This window comes from Oncorhynchus tshawytscha, linkage group LG16, assembly GCF_018296145.1.
Source record: "Oncorhynchus tshawytscha isolate Ot180627B linkage group LG16, Otsh_v2.0, whole genome shotgun sequence".
In the NCBI taxonomy this organism is placed as follows: Eukaryota; Metazoa; Chordata; class Actinopteri; order Salmoniformes; family Salmonidae; genus Oncorhynchus; species Oncorhynchus tshawytscha.
Window position 1 is genome coordinate 31,402,647 of NC_056444.1, and position 14,137 is coordinate 31,416,783.

General features: G+C 41.7%; 1 protein-coding gene across 4 annotated transcripts in view; it reads left to right on the forward strand.

Moving 5' to 3' along the window:
- The window catches only part of LOC112215584 (partitioning defective 3 homolog), a 595,003-nt gene that overhangs the window by 410,205 nt on the left and 170,661 nt on the right, over nt 1-14,137 (forward strand). For 3 of the 4 annotated variants that reach the window (XM_042299093.1, XM_042299095.1, XM_042299096.1), the window contains 3 exons: nt 29-183; nt 5,612-5,662; nt 12,507-12,755. In XM_042299093.1, the coding sequence (XP_042155027.1) occupies nt 29-183; nt 5,612-5,662; nt 12,507-12,755 (455 nt within the window). The remainder of the gene's footprint in view (nt 1-28; nt 184-5,611; nt 5,663-12,506; nt 12,756-14,137) is intronic. The other variant, XM_042299094.1, reaches the window with a different exon arrangement.

Genomic DNA, 14,137 nt, shown 5'->3' on the forward strand with positions numbered 1-14,137 from the left:
CTCCTCTCTTCCTCCATCTCTCCCCCAGCTCCCTCAGTCCGGACACAGAAGACCCAGAAGATTCCTTTCAGAGGGAGGGGTTTGGACGCCAGAGCATGTCAGAGAAACGCACCAAACAGTTTGGCGACAATGCCAATCAGCTTGAGATCATCAAGACGCGCAAGTCCAAGAGCATGGACCTAGGTAATAACTACTGTACAAGTCCAAGAGCATGGACCTAGGTAATAACTACTGTACAAGTCCAAGAGCATGGACCTAGGTAATAACTACTGTACAAGTCCAAGAGCATGGACCTAGGTAATAACTACTGTACAAGTCCAAGAGCATGGACCTAGGTAATAACTACTGTACAAGTCCAAGAGCATGGACCTAGGTAATAACTACTGTACAAGTCCAAGAGCATGGACCTAGGTAATAACTACTGTACAAGTCCAAGAGCATGGACCTAGGTAATAACTACTGTACAAGTCCAAGAGCATGGACCTAGGTAATAACTACTGTACAAGTCCAAGAGCATGGACCTAGGTAATAACTACTGTGCAAGTCCAAGAGCATGGACCGAGGTAATAACTACTGTGCAAGTCCAAGAGCATGGACCGAGGTAATAACTACTGTGCAAGTCCAAGAGCATGGACTTAGGTAATAACTACTGTGCAAGTCCAAGAGCATGGACTTAGGTAATAACTACTGTGCAAGTCCAAGAGCATGGACTTAGGTAATAACTACTGTGCAAGTCCAAGAGCATGGACCGATGTAATAACTACTGTACAAGTCCAAGAGCATGGACGTAGGTAATAACTACTGTACAAGTGCAATAAAATGGACTTAGGTAATAACTACTGTACAAGTGCAATAAAATGGACGTAGGTAATAACTACTGTACAAGTGCAATAAAATGGACGTAGGTAATAACTACTGTACAAGTGCAATAAAATGGACTTAGGTAATAACTACTGTACAAGTCTAAGAGCATGGACCTAGGTAATAACTACTGTACAAGTGCAATAAAATGGACTTAGGTAATAACTACTGTACAAGTGCAATAAAATGGACGTAGGTAATAACTACTGTACAAGTGCAATAAAATGGACTTAGGTAATAACTACTGTACAAGTCTAAGAGCATGGACCTAGATAATAACTACTGTACAAGTGCAATAAAATGGACTTAGGTAATAACTACTGTACAAGTGCAATAAAATGGACGTAGGTAATAACTACTGTACAAGTGCAATAGAATGAACTTAGGTAATAACTACTGCACAAGTCCAAGAGCATGGACCTAGGTAATAACTACTGTACAAGTCCAACAGCATGGACCTAGGTAATAACTACTGTACAAGTGCAATAGAATGAACTTAGGTAATAACTACTGTACAAGTCCAAGAGCATGGACCGAGGTAATAACTACTGTACAAGTCCAAGAGCATGGACCTAGGTAATAACTACTGTACAAGTGCAATAGAATGGACTTAGGTAATAACTACTGTACAAGTGCAATAGAATGGACCTAGGTAATAACTACTGTACAAGTCCAACAGAATGGACCTAGGTAATAACTACTGTACAAGTCCAACAGCATGGACCTAGGTAATAACTACTGTACAAGTACAATAGAATGGACCTAGGTAATAACTACTGTACAAGTCTAAGAGCATGGACCTAGGTAATAACTACTGTACAAGTCCAAGAGCATGGACCTAGGTAATAACTACTGTACAAGTCCAAGAGCATGGACCTAGGTAATAACTACTGTACAAGTCCAACAGCATGGACCTAGGTAATAACTACTGTACAAGTCTGAGAATGGACCTAGGTAATAACTACTGTACAATTTGAAGAGCATGGACCTAGGTAATAACTACTGTACAAGTCTGAGAATGGACCTAGGTAATAACTACTGTACAATTTGAAGAGCATGGACCTAGGTAATAACTACTGTACAAGTCTGAGAATGGACCTAGGTAATAACTACTGTACAAGTCCAAGAGCATGGACCTAGGTAATAACTACTGTACAAGTCCAAGAGCATGGACCTAGGTAATAACTACTGTACAAGTCTGAGAATGGACCTAGGTAATAACTACTGTACAAGTCCAAGAGCATGGACCTAGGTAATAACTACTGTACAAGTCCAAGAGCATGGACCTAGGTAATAACTACTGTACAAGTCCAACAGCATGGACCTAGGTAATAACTACTGTACAAGTCTGAGAATGGACCTAGGTAATAACTACTGTACAATTTGAAGAGCATGGACCTAGGTAATAACTACTGTACAAGTCCAAGAGCATGGACCTAGGTAATAACTACTGTACAAGTCCAACAGCATGGACCTAGGTAATAACTACTGTACAAGTCTGAGAATGGACCTAGGTAATAACTACTGTACAATTTGAAGAGCATGGACCTAGGTAATAACTACTGTACAAGTCTGAGAATGGACCTAGGTAATAACTACTGTACAATTTGAAGAGCATGGACCTAGGTAATAACTACTGTACAATTTGCAGAGCATGGACCTAGGTAATAACTACTGTACAAGTCTGAGAATGGACCTAGGTAATAACTACTGTACAATTTGAAGAGCATGGACCTAGGTAATAACTACTGTACAAGTCTGAGAATGGACCTAGGTAATAACTACTGTACAAGTCCAAGAGCATGGACCTAGGTAATAACTACTGTACAAGTCTGAGAATGGACCTAGGTAATAACTACTGTACAAGTCCAACAGCATGGACCTAGGTAATAACTACTGTACAAGTCTGAGAATGGACCTAGGTAATAACTACTGTACAAGTCCAACAGCATGGACCTAGGTAATAACTACTGTACAAGTCTGAGAATGGACCTAGGTAATAACTACTGTACAAGTCCAAGAGCATGGACCTAGGTAATAACTACTGGTCAAGTCCAAGAGCATGGACCTAGGTAATAACTACTGTACAAGTCCAACAGCATGGACCTAGGTAATAACTACTGTACAAGTCTGAGAATGGACCTAGGTAATAACTACTGTACAATTTGAAGAGCATGGACCTAGGTAATAACTACTGTACAAGTCTGAGAATGGACCTAGGTAATAACTACTGTACAAGTCCAACAGCATGGACCTAGGTAATAACTAATGTACAAGTCTGAGAATGGACCTAGGTAATAACTACTGTACAATTTGAAGAGCATGGACCTAGGTAATAAATACTACTGTAACTACTTTTGTGAATCTGGGCCCAGATTCACAAAAATCTCTTAAGAAGACATTGCTTCATAACTGCCATTTTATCCCTTAACTATAGACTTACTGTAAGAAGTAAGTTAAGCAAAGTTGCTATTCTTCAAAAGAGTTCTTGGTAAATTTGATTGAGCTTTTTGTTATGTTTCTCCATAAATTTTAAGCAAAAAGTTAAGAAGAAATTAGATTCTTGAAAATAAAGTTCTTGGAAATGTTGTTAATTCCAAGATGGTAAACCCCTGTCTTAAACTCATGGCAGTGAGAGAAAAAGTTCCTGAAAGCAATTAAACATGTTTAATTCACTCACAAACTTCATCTGAAAGTTTCAGTATTGATTATTTTAAACCCAAGAACATGTTTTAGCACAGTAATTTCAGTAAGAGATATGCTAACATGAATGCTATTGCTAGCTAGATAGCTAGCTAAAACAATCAACAAGCAACAAGCATCTTAAGATTTGTAAGAAGATATTTGAGAAGTTTGTAAGAAAATCATAAAATCCTAAGGTATTATTGAGGAATTGCACTTACGAACTATCTTATGACCTTCTTATTTTTCTTCTTAAGAAGCTTCTTAAGTTTTTCGTGATTGTGAATCTGGGCCCTGGTTGGTTAACACCAACACTCCAAACCCCTGGGTCCTCCTTCAACCCCCCCTTCCCCTCTTTCCCTTAACATGTGACATTGTAAACCTGTGCCCAGTGGCCCATTGTGAAACATGGGTAAATGATTTGCAGTGTGACTGTACAAAACCTTTTTTCCTAGCCCTTCGAGACTGATAGAAACAATTGTCCTGGAACATGACCATTAGGGCCAGAGTGCAGTTTTGGTGCTTTGTGAAAGATCCTGGGGATGGGAATAGACAGACAGGTGATGTGGGATGGAATGCTAGTCCTGACGAGAAACATGCTGAGGAACACTTCAAGTCACTCCCCAAAGGACCATCTGGCTCTGTACCTCACATCATTGAGTTATCATGACAGATAACAGACCTTTTTATGTCTTTAGGTATCTAGAGTCTTGACCTGACAAGAGTTTTATCCTCCGGGGACTGGCTTAGCGGTTTCCCTCAAACACTAAAAGGTATAAAAGTTCATCACAAACCCAGAGTCCTCAAACTAAGACTTAGTATAAAAATATATAATAATCCCCTTTGGACGATGGATGGGTTTCACTGACTGATTAGCTATAATACAGCAGGATCCCGATCATTGTTAAGGGCATTATGTTTTCAACATCAATGAAAGTTCAAATGATTGGAGGAAGTGTTTAGATCTGATGAGAAGTCCATAGGAAGCTGAAAACCGTAACCTGAAGCTCCTATTTCTTAGTAGCTAAAGGTCTCATCATCAAAAAGCTTTTTAATTGTGCCACTAAAGTGCTGTCAGCAATTCATGTTTTTTTTCTTTAATGTGAATTTGACGAGTGAGGAAAAAGCAAGATCACTTATCGAAAGCTTTATGCTAGCTGTTGTTGAATAGACAGTTTTACTTTGCAAATAACAGCTAATGCCTCCAAGCATCACTGGGAGCATTAAGATTGGCTTGTCAGTGATAGATTATCAAAACTCGGGAACCCACATCATGAGGAATCAGATGAGGCATCGGAATATGACCGGGCATAACCGCATGTCAGAAATGAGCAGGAACATTCCCTCGCCTTCGGGATCTCAAGCGCTTCTCAAACCTGACAAATCACCCTTGCGTAGATCTTAGCATGTTTAACAAAGCTATTTCTCCACAGAAACTGTTTTTCTTTGAAATATTTCTAAGTAGGGTGTTTTTTTTTCTCCCCTCTTTAATCTCGTTTCAGGAGCTCTGTGCCAAATCAGATCAGCGTCAACTGCTACCGTTTCATGACTTTCATGACCCATCTCCATAAATATGTGCTAAACACTAAGCTGCCCAGACACCTGAAGGTTTCTATTCCATTTAGATTTGGAACAAGATTGAGAGGAGGAGAAAATAAGGGGCTGAATACTGCACACCTCTCTGTGGCTGGGAGGAATATGCTAACACATTATACCCAGTCAACCTGAATAATCCAGTGATCGACAGAACTGCATGGTGTTATAATATCTCTCCACTTCTGATTGTTATTCCAAAAGCTCTTCAATAGTCTTTCTCTTCCTCCCTTTTCACAGTGATAATATGCATGTTGGCTGACTAGGCTAGCCTTGGAGACTGGCCACAGTAACACAAAGACTAATTCAAACCCTTTTCACACTAGTTGCTGGAACCGTATCAGAGCCAGTATGGTTCTGGTTGCCACAATAGTGTGAAAAGGGTACTAGAGATGCTCTGGAATGGTGTTCTGATTTGGAATGTGGAATGTGGGCACTAACTAACCAATCACACTTGTTTATGCCTCTTTAACAGTATCAGACGAGTTTAACCCCCACCTCACCCCCAGCACAGAAAACATGGAAGGTAAGCACTAACCACCAATCAGGGCGTATTGTTCATCACCACCGCCACTGAACCGGCAAATCGCACAGCACTTTGGAATAACAAGCTCATCTCTGATTGGCTCGTCTTTTTGAGTTGGGGTCAGATGTCAAGAGAAGGGTTTGGGAAAGGGGCGGTATTCTTATTGACCCCTTTGCCATCTCATAAAGGGTAACTTTTGTTTTTCTCTTTGCTCTTTGTCTGATTATTCCTTGGCCAGAGAAATGGAAGGATATTTATGATGCCATTTGAGGTAATTGCAGTGAGCACAAAAAGGGTTTTCATATTTTGTAGGGAGAGAAAAAGAAAGTGGCATGGTGTTGAATAGAGGTTTGGCAGCAGTTGTCTGAAACGTTGCCACCATGCTTGTTCTGTAGTGAATATGATAGAAGAAAACATTCATTATGCTGAAAGGTGTAAGGGGGTAGGGTTGTGAGGAGTGAGGCAAAGTAGTCCCATTTGAAATAGAGATGCTCAATGCCAGTTGGCCTCTTTAGCTGAATGGAATTAATCCATCAATGACACGCCAGTGTGTTCTCACCTTCCATTAGAACGGATCTAGTACAACGTGTGTACTCACCAGGCACAGAATGTGTTGAGAGCTGAACAATGCAAACAGCACTTTTACTAAACAGCAGCCAAAATCTATTCTTTCTCATACCTATTGCACATTAGTGAAATAAATACAAGTGATTCACTGAATGAGCAGGACAGGATCACAGCCTAACTACAGGTAATCTATACTAAACAAAAATATAAATGCAACATGTAAAGTATTGGTCCCATGTTTTATGAGCTGAAATAAAAGTTCACATACATTTTCCAAAAAAGCTAATTTCTCTCCAATTTTGTGCATAAAGATGTTTACATCTGTGTTAGTGAGCATTTTTCCTTTGTCAAGACAATCCATCCAACTAACATGTGTGGCATATGAAGTAGCTGATTAATCAGCATTGTCATTACACATGTGCACCTTGTGCTGGGGACAATTAAAGGCTACTCAAATGTCCAGTTTTGTCACACAACACAATGCCAGAGATGTCTCGAGTTTTGAAGAAGCGTGCAATTGGCATGCTGACTGCAGGAACGTCCACCAGAGCTGTTGCCAGATAATTGAATGTTAATTTCTCTACCATAAGCCACCTACAGCGTTGTTTTTGAAAATTTGGCAGTACATCCAACTGGCCTTTCAACTGCAGACCATATGTAACCATGCCAGCCCAGGACCTCTACATCCGGCTTCTTCAAAACTCATTCAGATTGGCTGGGCCTGGCTCCCCAGTAGATTAGGGCCTGGAATTGATTTCAATCGACAGATTTCCTTATATGAACTGTAACTCAGTAAAATTGTTGAAACTGTTGCATGTTGCGTTGTATATTTTTGTTCAGTATATGACCCAGCTATTTTGACGTAGAGTATTGCTCTCATGTCCATAGAAATAGAACACATTCTAGTTCTGTGCTCGCGTCACCACCACCACCAGCACCCCCAATGTCATGGCTACTTAGCCAAACAATGACAATGCCTCTGATTGAGATGTTGAGTTACATTAATGATAATGGGGTGACATTATGTTACATGTAGAACAGTGTGGATTGGAGGATATAGGACGTCCTCTGGTCCTCCTAATGAACCAAGGTTGTGTCCCAAATGGCACCCTATTCCATATATAGTGTACTACTACTTTTATAGGGCTCGGGTCAAAAGTAGTGCACTATATAGGGAATATGGTGGCATTTGAGACATGGCCCAGGAGTTGGCAGAGACAAGGAGCCTGGTCGACCTAGGGCCGCATCTCTTCCTCAGGGATACCAGGACATGGCCCCGCCACAACACCCTGGGACTATTTTTAGCTTAATTACCCTTTTAACGCTGCGCTTTAAACCCTCCACACACTGAATACATTAGGCATAATGGAGCCCCCGTCCTCCCTGTCCTCCCCGTCCATACAAAAATCTTTACATGCAAGGATGAAGTGGTTGTGAATAATGGTGGTGGGAGCATTGCTCCTTGGCTGCTTTCCAAATGGCACCATGCTCCCTATATAATGCACTCCTTTTGACCAGAGCCCTATAGGGCTTGGTCAAAATGTGTGCACTAAATAGGGAATTATTGTGCCATTTTGGACGCAGCCATTGTAATTATACTATGGGGCTGCTGGAGCTACTACCGTAATAATCACTAGTGATTTATTCATATAGTTTGCAATACCTCCCTTTAACGCTTAATGATCATCGCTCTTCTCCAATTAAATGTCCTCCTGGTTGCCTTTGGTTTCGTCTTATTACTGTAAGAATATATTGCACATTCATCTTGGTCACTAATATTTGCTGGTGCGTTTTGGCAGTTTTTTTGTGTGTGTCGCATATTTATGCTTCCCCCTATTTCTTCTCTGAGCGTGTGGTGAGTGTCATACCTGTGTCGGTTTGCGATAGGGAACATGTATTATTTCTTCCCCAATGAGCAGAAGACGTGGCAGCGTGGGTTGGTTGTGTGATAGGACCTGGCATATTGAGAGCTGTCAGTCAAAATGTCCCTGGAGAGGTTCTGAGAGATTCAGATGAAAACAAAGGCAAAAGCACGGACCAATCAGAGGCCTCTGTGCCATTCCCAGACAGAAACACTACACAACGATCTAGCCTGATTCAGAATACGAAAGGGTGATAATTCCCAGATTCGGAGAATGGCAGATGAGGGAGAGAGAGAGCGGCAGATGCCATTTGTGTTTCCATAAACTGTTGTATCCGTCCGTGGGTTTATCACCCACAATCCTATTGTGTCAAACATGCATCCGCCCAGCTTCGGTGTGTGCTCTAGTCTGTTTGTCTGGATTTATGCATAAGCTTCCAAAGCCTCACATTTACATGGCATTTGGAGTATGTTGATTAAGGCACATCCTCCAGCATATGGAGAATTATGCCACGTCCTTACCGGGGGCTGTAATTTCCTGTTATTCATGTTTTTTATGTCCGTCTGTCCTCCCATGTCCTTAATCTGACACAAGTGGTTCTTTTGAGAAATAAATCCAGATGATTTCCCCTTCCACCCAGGTGGTACAATAAGATGAGCAAATCTCCTTCATTGTCATATAAAATGAAGTCAGTAATCAGAGATGTGCCTTGCTTTCCTGAGGAACAACACAGTTAAATGGCTGTCCTGTTCCCGGTGGTGCTTCACAAGGGTACCTGTAACCCTGCTGACATTTCAAACACACTGTAAAGTTCTGTTTTACTGTCTCCGTCAGCTGGAAGATGTGGATCCACTTACTGGTGATGTTGTATCATGCAATTGCTTTTCCTTTAAGCATGCATCTGAGTGGTTAGCAGTGTGGCCCTCTGGTGAACCTACTCGCACTGGTCCAAAGTAGTGCACTATATAGGGAATATGGTGCCATTTGGGACACTTCCAGGTATCTGTGTAGTTGGTAGCGTGGTCCTCGGGTGCCTGCTGGGAAAAGGAGTCTTTATTAGCTGTGACAGGGTTATTATGGAGAGCTGTGTAGAGGCCTCAGTTTATACATACAGTAACAGCTAACGACTGACCTCGGTACAGCCAGATGGGGGAGTAGTGACCCATGGACCAGTGGATCCAAGCAGCGCTGAGAGACAGGATACACACATCTTGTCACAGTAAGGTCAGAGGTTAGTGGCTTGGATGACCAGACCACCTGTGGTTAAGTTTCCTCCCCTAGTCTAAAAATCATGGTCTAGGATTCCTCCCAAATGGCGTCCGATTCCTTATATGCTGTGAAGTGTACTAATTTTGACCTGGGCCAATCGGAAAAGTAGAATAGAATTGAACTTTATTGTCCATCCAGGATGGACATTTTTCTTTGGCATCACCTTCCAGTAGAAAAGCAAAATACTACACTAAATATGGAATAGGTTGCCATTTGGGATGCATCCCTAGACTGGTGAGAAGTGAGTCATCCTTGATCAACAGAATTCCTTTTCCCACAGTCGTTCACTTCTGTAAGAAGCAGATTGGGATGTCACTTTGATATAGAAGCGTTTGGCACGGTTCTCGGCTAATCACAAACGTAGCCACGGCAGGTTTACTTGGCTAAAGGACCAAGTAGAGATTAGCAGCCTGGCGCTTTCAGACAGTAGAAGACGGGCGTCTGAAGCTGCTACTGCTTGTGAAATGATGATAACAGTAGCAGGCAACACATGGGTTACTGTCCTGGGCTGACATGTTGCCTTCTATATCGCCTGGAGTCCATTAGACTTCCTCTCCTTCTCCCGATCTCCCCACTCAAATCACCTGTAGTTACTTCACAACCAACCACTCTACTCCTCTCTGACTTTTCAGAGGGGGTATTCATTCCATAAGAGGGAGAAGGAAATAGATTCGTAATTGTTTTCTTTCTCTGATGGGGGTTTATTTTCTTATCCCTAATCTGTGTTTGGCTCCGTGTCTGTTCATCCACAGATCCGCTGTGAGAGCTCTGCAGCAATAGGCCACGCTCCGTTTAGGGCCCCGAAAACAAGTCAGGGGTGTTATTGATGACTGAAGGAAACGTGGGGGGGCAGAAGACCGAAACAAGACCACATGGTAGCTGGCTGACTGACTGGCTGGCTTGGTGTTTACATGAGGCGAAGCTGCATGGAACCTGGCAGCACATGCTATGTGTGTTTTGGACCTGAGGGGTCTAAAGAGACAATGCTGGTCTGTGGGCCTCATTCCCATATGCACAGTCCTTAGAGAGTCCTCAGCTTCCACTGAACGGTGGTCAAAACCCAGACAGGACTAATTCAATCAAAAGTTGATCAACTATCTATTAACTGTTTCCCTTTTCAAAGTTTCTTATTAACACGCTGGTTAGAAGCAGATTTAAAATCTATTCTGTTTTGTGGGAAGGTGGTTGTTATTGGTTAATACAGCACAATGAAGAATAAGTGAATGGATAGGGACAGAAAATCAAAATGTCTGCTTGTTTAACATGGCTATCTGGTGGGGCCAGAGCTCAGGGGAAATGACTGACGCCACCTGACAAAATTAAATACCAATACCCCCAGTCTCGCTCCACTTCCATACCTTAAACAAACGCACAGCAGCCATTGGAAAACAAATGATAGCTGTCTCAAGGTTTATTCCAGAGGTAGATAAGAGGTTGCTGTCCAGCACTCATTCTGCTATCCATCTACAGATCTGACGTCTTACAAGCATACCTATCAGTACATCTAGTGCTAATGTCAACAGTCTTCTAAGTGGTGGTGATACCTGACAGGAACAGCAAACAAAAGAACGTTTTCATATTGTGCCATACATACAATCTCCTTTTAGAGTTACTGACAACAGACGCCCGTCTTCGGCAATTGTTGTTTATTTGTCATTTGCATGTTAATTACATGCATTTTGCATGAACAGGATCCATTATAAGGTGTATTTCAATGAAATGAGTTGTCACGGGGCCACCCGTTTTGTGCCATCAGTAAATTTGTTCTGCACACTATGAAGTCATACTTCACTCACATCTTCTTCTTTCTTTGTGGTGTGTGTGGTGTGTGTGGTGTGGGTGAGGGTGAAGGTGAGGTAGGCTACTTGTCTTGACAGGAGTTTGTAAAGATTCCATACATGTTTATCTCTACTAGATCTAACAGGTGGCTGGTGTTGGCAACAGTTTGGGAAATCTCTGTGTTGGAAAAGCCCCACCTGGCTATAGCTTGCATTCTCTCTATACATGAGCAATCCCATTCTGGGTGTGGTGTGTGACCCTGCGTTCATATTCTGTTATCCACCATCTGCACAACCTTAATCTTCTCGTTTTGAAGTGAGGCTGTTTGTGTCCTTTAAAAGCCTTGTTGCGAAGGGCTTTAAAAAAACAACAACAGATGAGACGCATGAAAGGCCATCCCGTGGAAGGTTCAGAGTAGTGACATCGAGGAGGCCACGGCAGTAGGAAGTGAATGGGCTGTGTTTAGTCTACAATACTTCTGATTGTCCTACTGTTTTCTAACGCGTTCTCCCTCCTCCCCTCTAACTCTGCATCCCATCCTCACTTCCACCCCTATCTTTCCCCTGTTCTGCTCTAGATCAGAGTGATGTTATGTTGATCTAATTTCTGTTCTGTTAACCATGGCTGCTCACTCTTGCCTACAGTACTGTACACACTTTAGTATATAGACATTTGGAAGCTCGCTAGGTTTTGAAAATGTAGTCCGTTTACACGCACGCATTTCAGGTACATTACACAGTCTGAGAAACTTTGTCAAACATTGTTGAAATGAGAATGAGGGTTTACTCTGTTTTCTCTTTGTCTTGCTCCTACAAAGATAGATAGATATGCCCTCATAATGTTTCACACACGCCAATTCATCATTTATTTTCCAGATGAATTCCCACAGACTATAGCCCGTCCTTCTTCTCCTATAGTGAATTACACGCCAAGTGGAGGGTTTTACATCATCTCATTTTCTTTCGGTCTTTGGAAACTAGGAAAACCTAAATGATTTATAGCAATCAGAGTTCAGTATAGAATATAACGTTTCAGGACACATTTTCAGGGTATGAATATCACACATCATAAAATCTTTGTCTATTTCCTATATAGTGCACCACTTTTGACCAAAGCCGTAGGGTATTAATAGGGTGCCATTTAGGACACTGCCAAACTCAATTGTTCTTGGACCTGTGTTCGGACTACTCCTTTATCAGACTCTTCAACAGGAGAAGCAGTAGGACCCTCCCTGGGCCTCAAGAAGTCCTATAAAGACTATATAAACTTATGTAGGGCATTATGAGTCTTTGTCATGCATAGGAAGGCTTTATGAATGCTAAATATCACCACTCTAAGTCAAGTGTTACCACTTCTCCTTCCTTCAGGCTCTTCGACAGGAGAAACAATTGGTCCCTCTCTGGGCCTGAAGAAGTCCAGCTCCCTGGAGAGCCTCCAGACTGCTGTTGCCGAGGTTACACTCAACGGGGAAATTAACCTCCACAGGCCACGCCCACGAATCATCAGGGGGCGGGGCTGCAACGAGAGCTTCCGGGCAGCCATCGACAAATCGTACGACAGGCCAGGAGTAATCGTTACTGCTATGGAAGAGTGTGACCTGAAGGGAATGGAGACATGTGAGTGTTAAGCGTTCAGACTGTAAGACCTCGGTTTTATAAAGCATAACTAATTTTGTGTATAGTTTATAGACCTCGGGTTTTATAAAGCATAACTCATTTTATGTGTAGTTTATAGACCTTGGTTTTATAAAGCATAACTCATTTTATGTGTAGTTTATAGACCTTGGTTCTATTAAGCAAACCTATGTAGTTTCTGTAGTTTATGGTCAGTGTTAAATCAAGTAACTGGCCGATAGTTCCAAAATGAGACATTTTGAATATAGAAGGAGGATCCACCCATATAATTAAGCAATAAGGCCCGAAGGGGTGTGGTATATGGTCAATATACCAAGGGCTGTTCTTACACATGACGCATCGCAGAGTGCCTAGATACAGCCCTTAGCCGTGGTATGTTGGCCATATACCACAAACCCCCAAGGTGCCTTATTGCTATTATAAACTGGTTACCAACATAATTAAAGCAGTAAAAATAAATGTTTTATCACACCCGTGGTATACAGTTTGATATACCACGGCTGTCAGCCAATCAGCATTCAGGGCTTTAACCACCCAGTTTATAATTACATATAGAACATTTATTTGCTAATATCTCTATGGATCTACCCCTCACTCAAGTTCCGTAGGTTTTCTATCATACATTACTTAGTGAGAGGCATGCAGATAGGAATAAGCATCCAATCAGCATCTACATCAGAGTCCCATTAATATGCATAGGGTTAGTGTAGAAGTGAATTGTTCTAGACTGCTTCTCCATGTCTTCCCTAAGGGCTCACAGCCATTTAAACTGCATTGTCATTTATTCCAAGCAGACTACAAACAGAACAAGGAAAGCACTTCCATTGTTTGCCAACAGAACACACAAGTCTTGCTTTTTTGCATCTTGGCTTTATGGTCCTGGATGTTTTGTGTTGTAAGCTTGTATGTATGTACTTTTTTTTTTCAATGTTGTGCCTAGATTCAGAATACATTCTTTATTTTGGGATTCAATCGAAAAGTGTGTCGTCATGTTCTCTAACGGTTCCTTTTCATTCATGGTTTTACTTTCTTAGTGTAATAACACATTGGTACAGGTAAATCTGTTTCATGTTGAGTAGAAACTGGATTTTTGGATTCTTTAGATACTCTGACTGTACTGCCAAATGTATTGACTAAAATTGAGACCAGAAATAACTTAAATTCTCAAAGTATTACCTAGTCTCCCCCTTCCCTTTGACTGAGCACGTCAGTTGGCAGGTGTTTCTTGACACAAAGGCATTTGAGATAGAGGCAGGGAGGTGTTACATTCCTGAACAGGTAATACCCTGCAACGCCACCACAATAATCACCAGATATATTTTTCATTAATTCTCCATGAATAGATTCCATTAAAGCAACCTGGG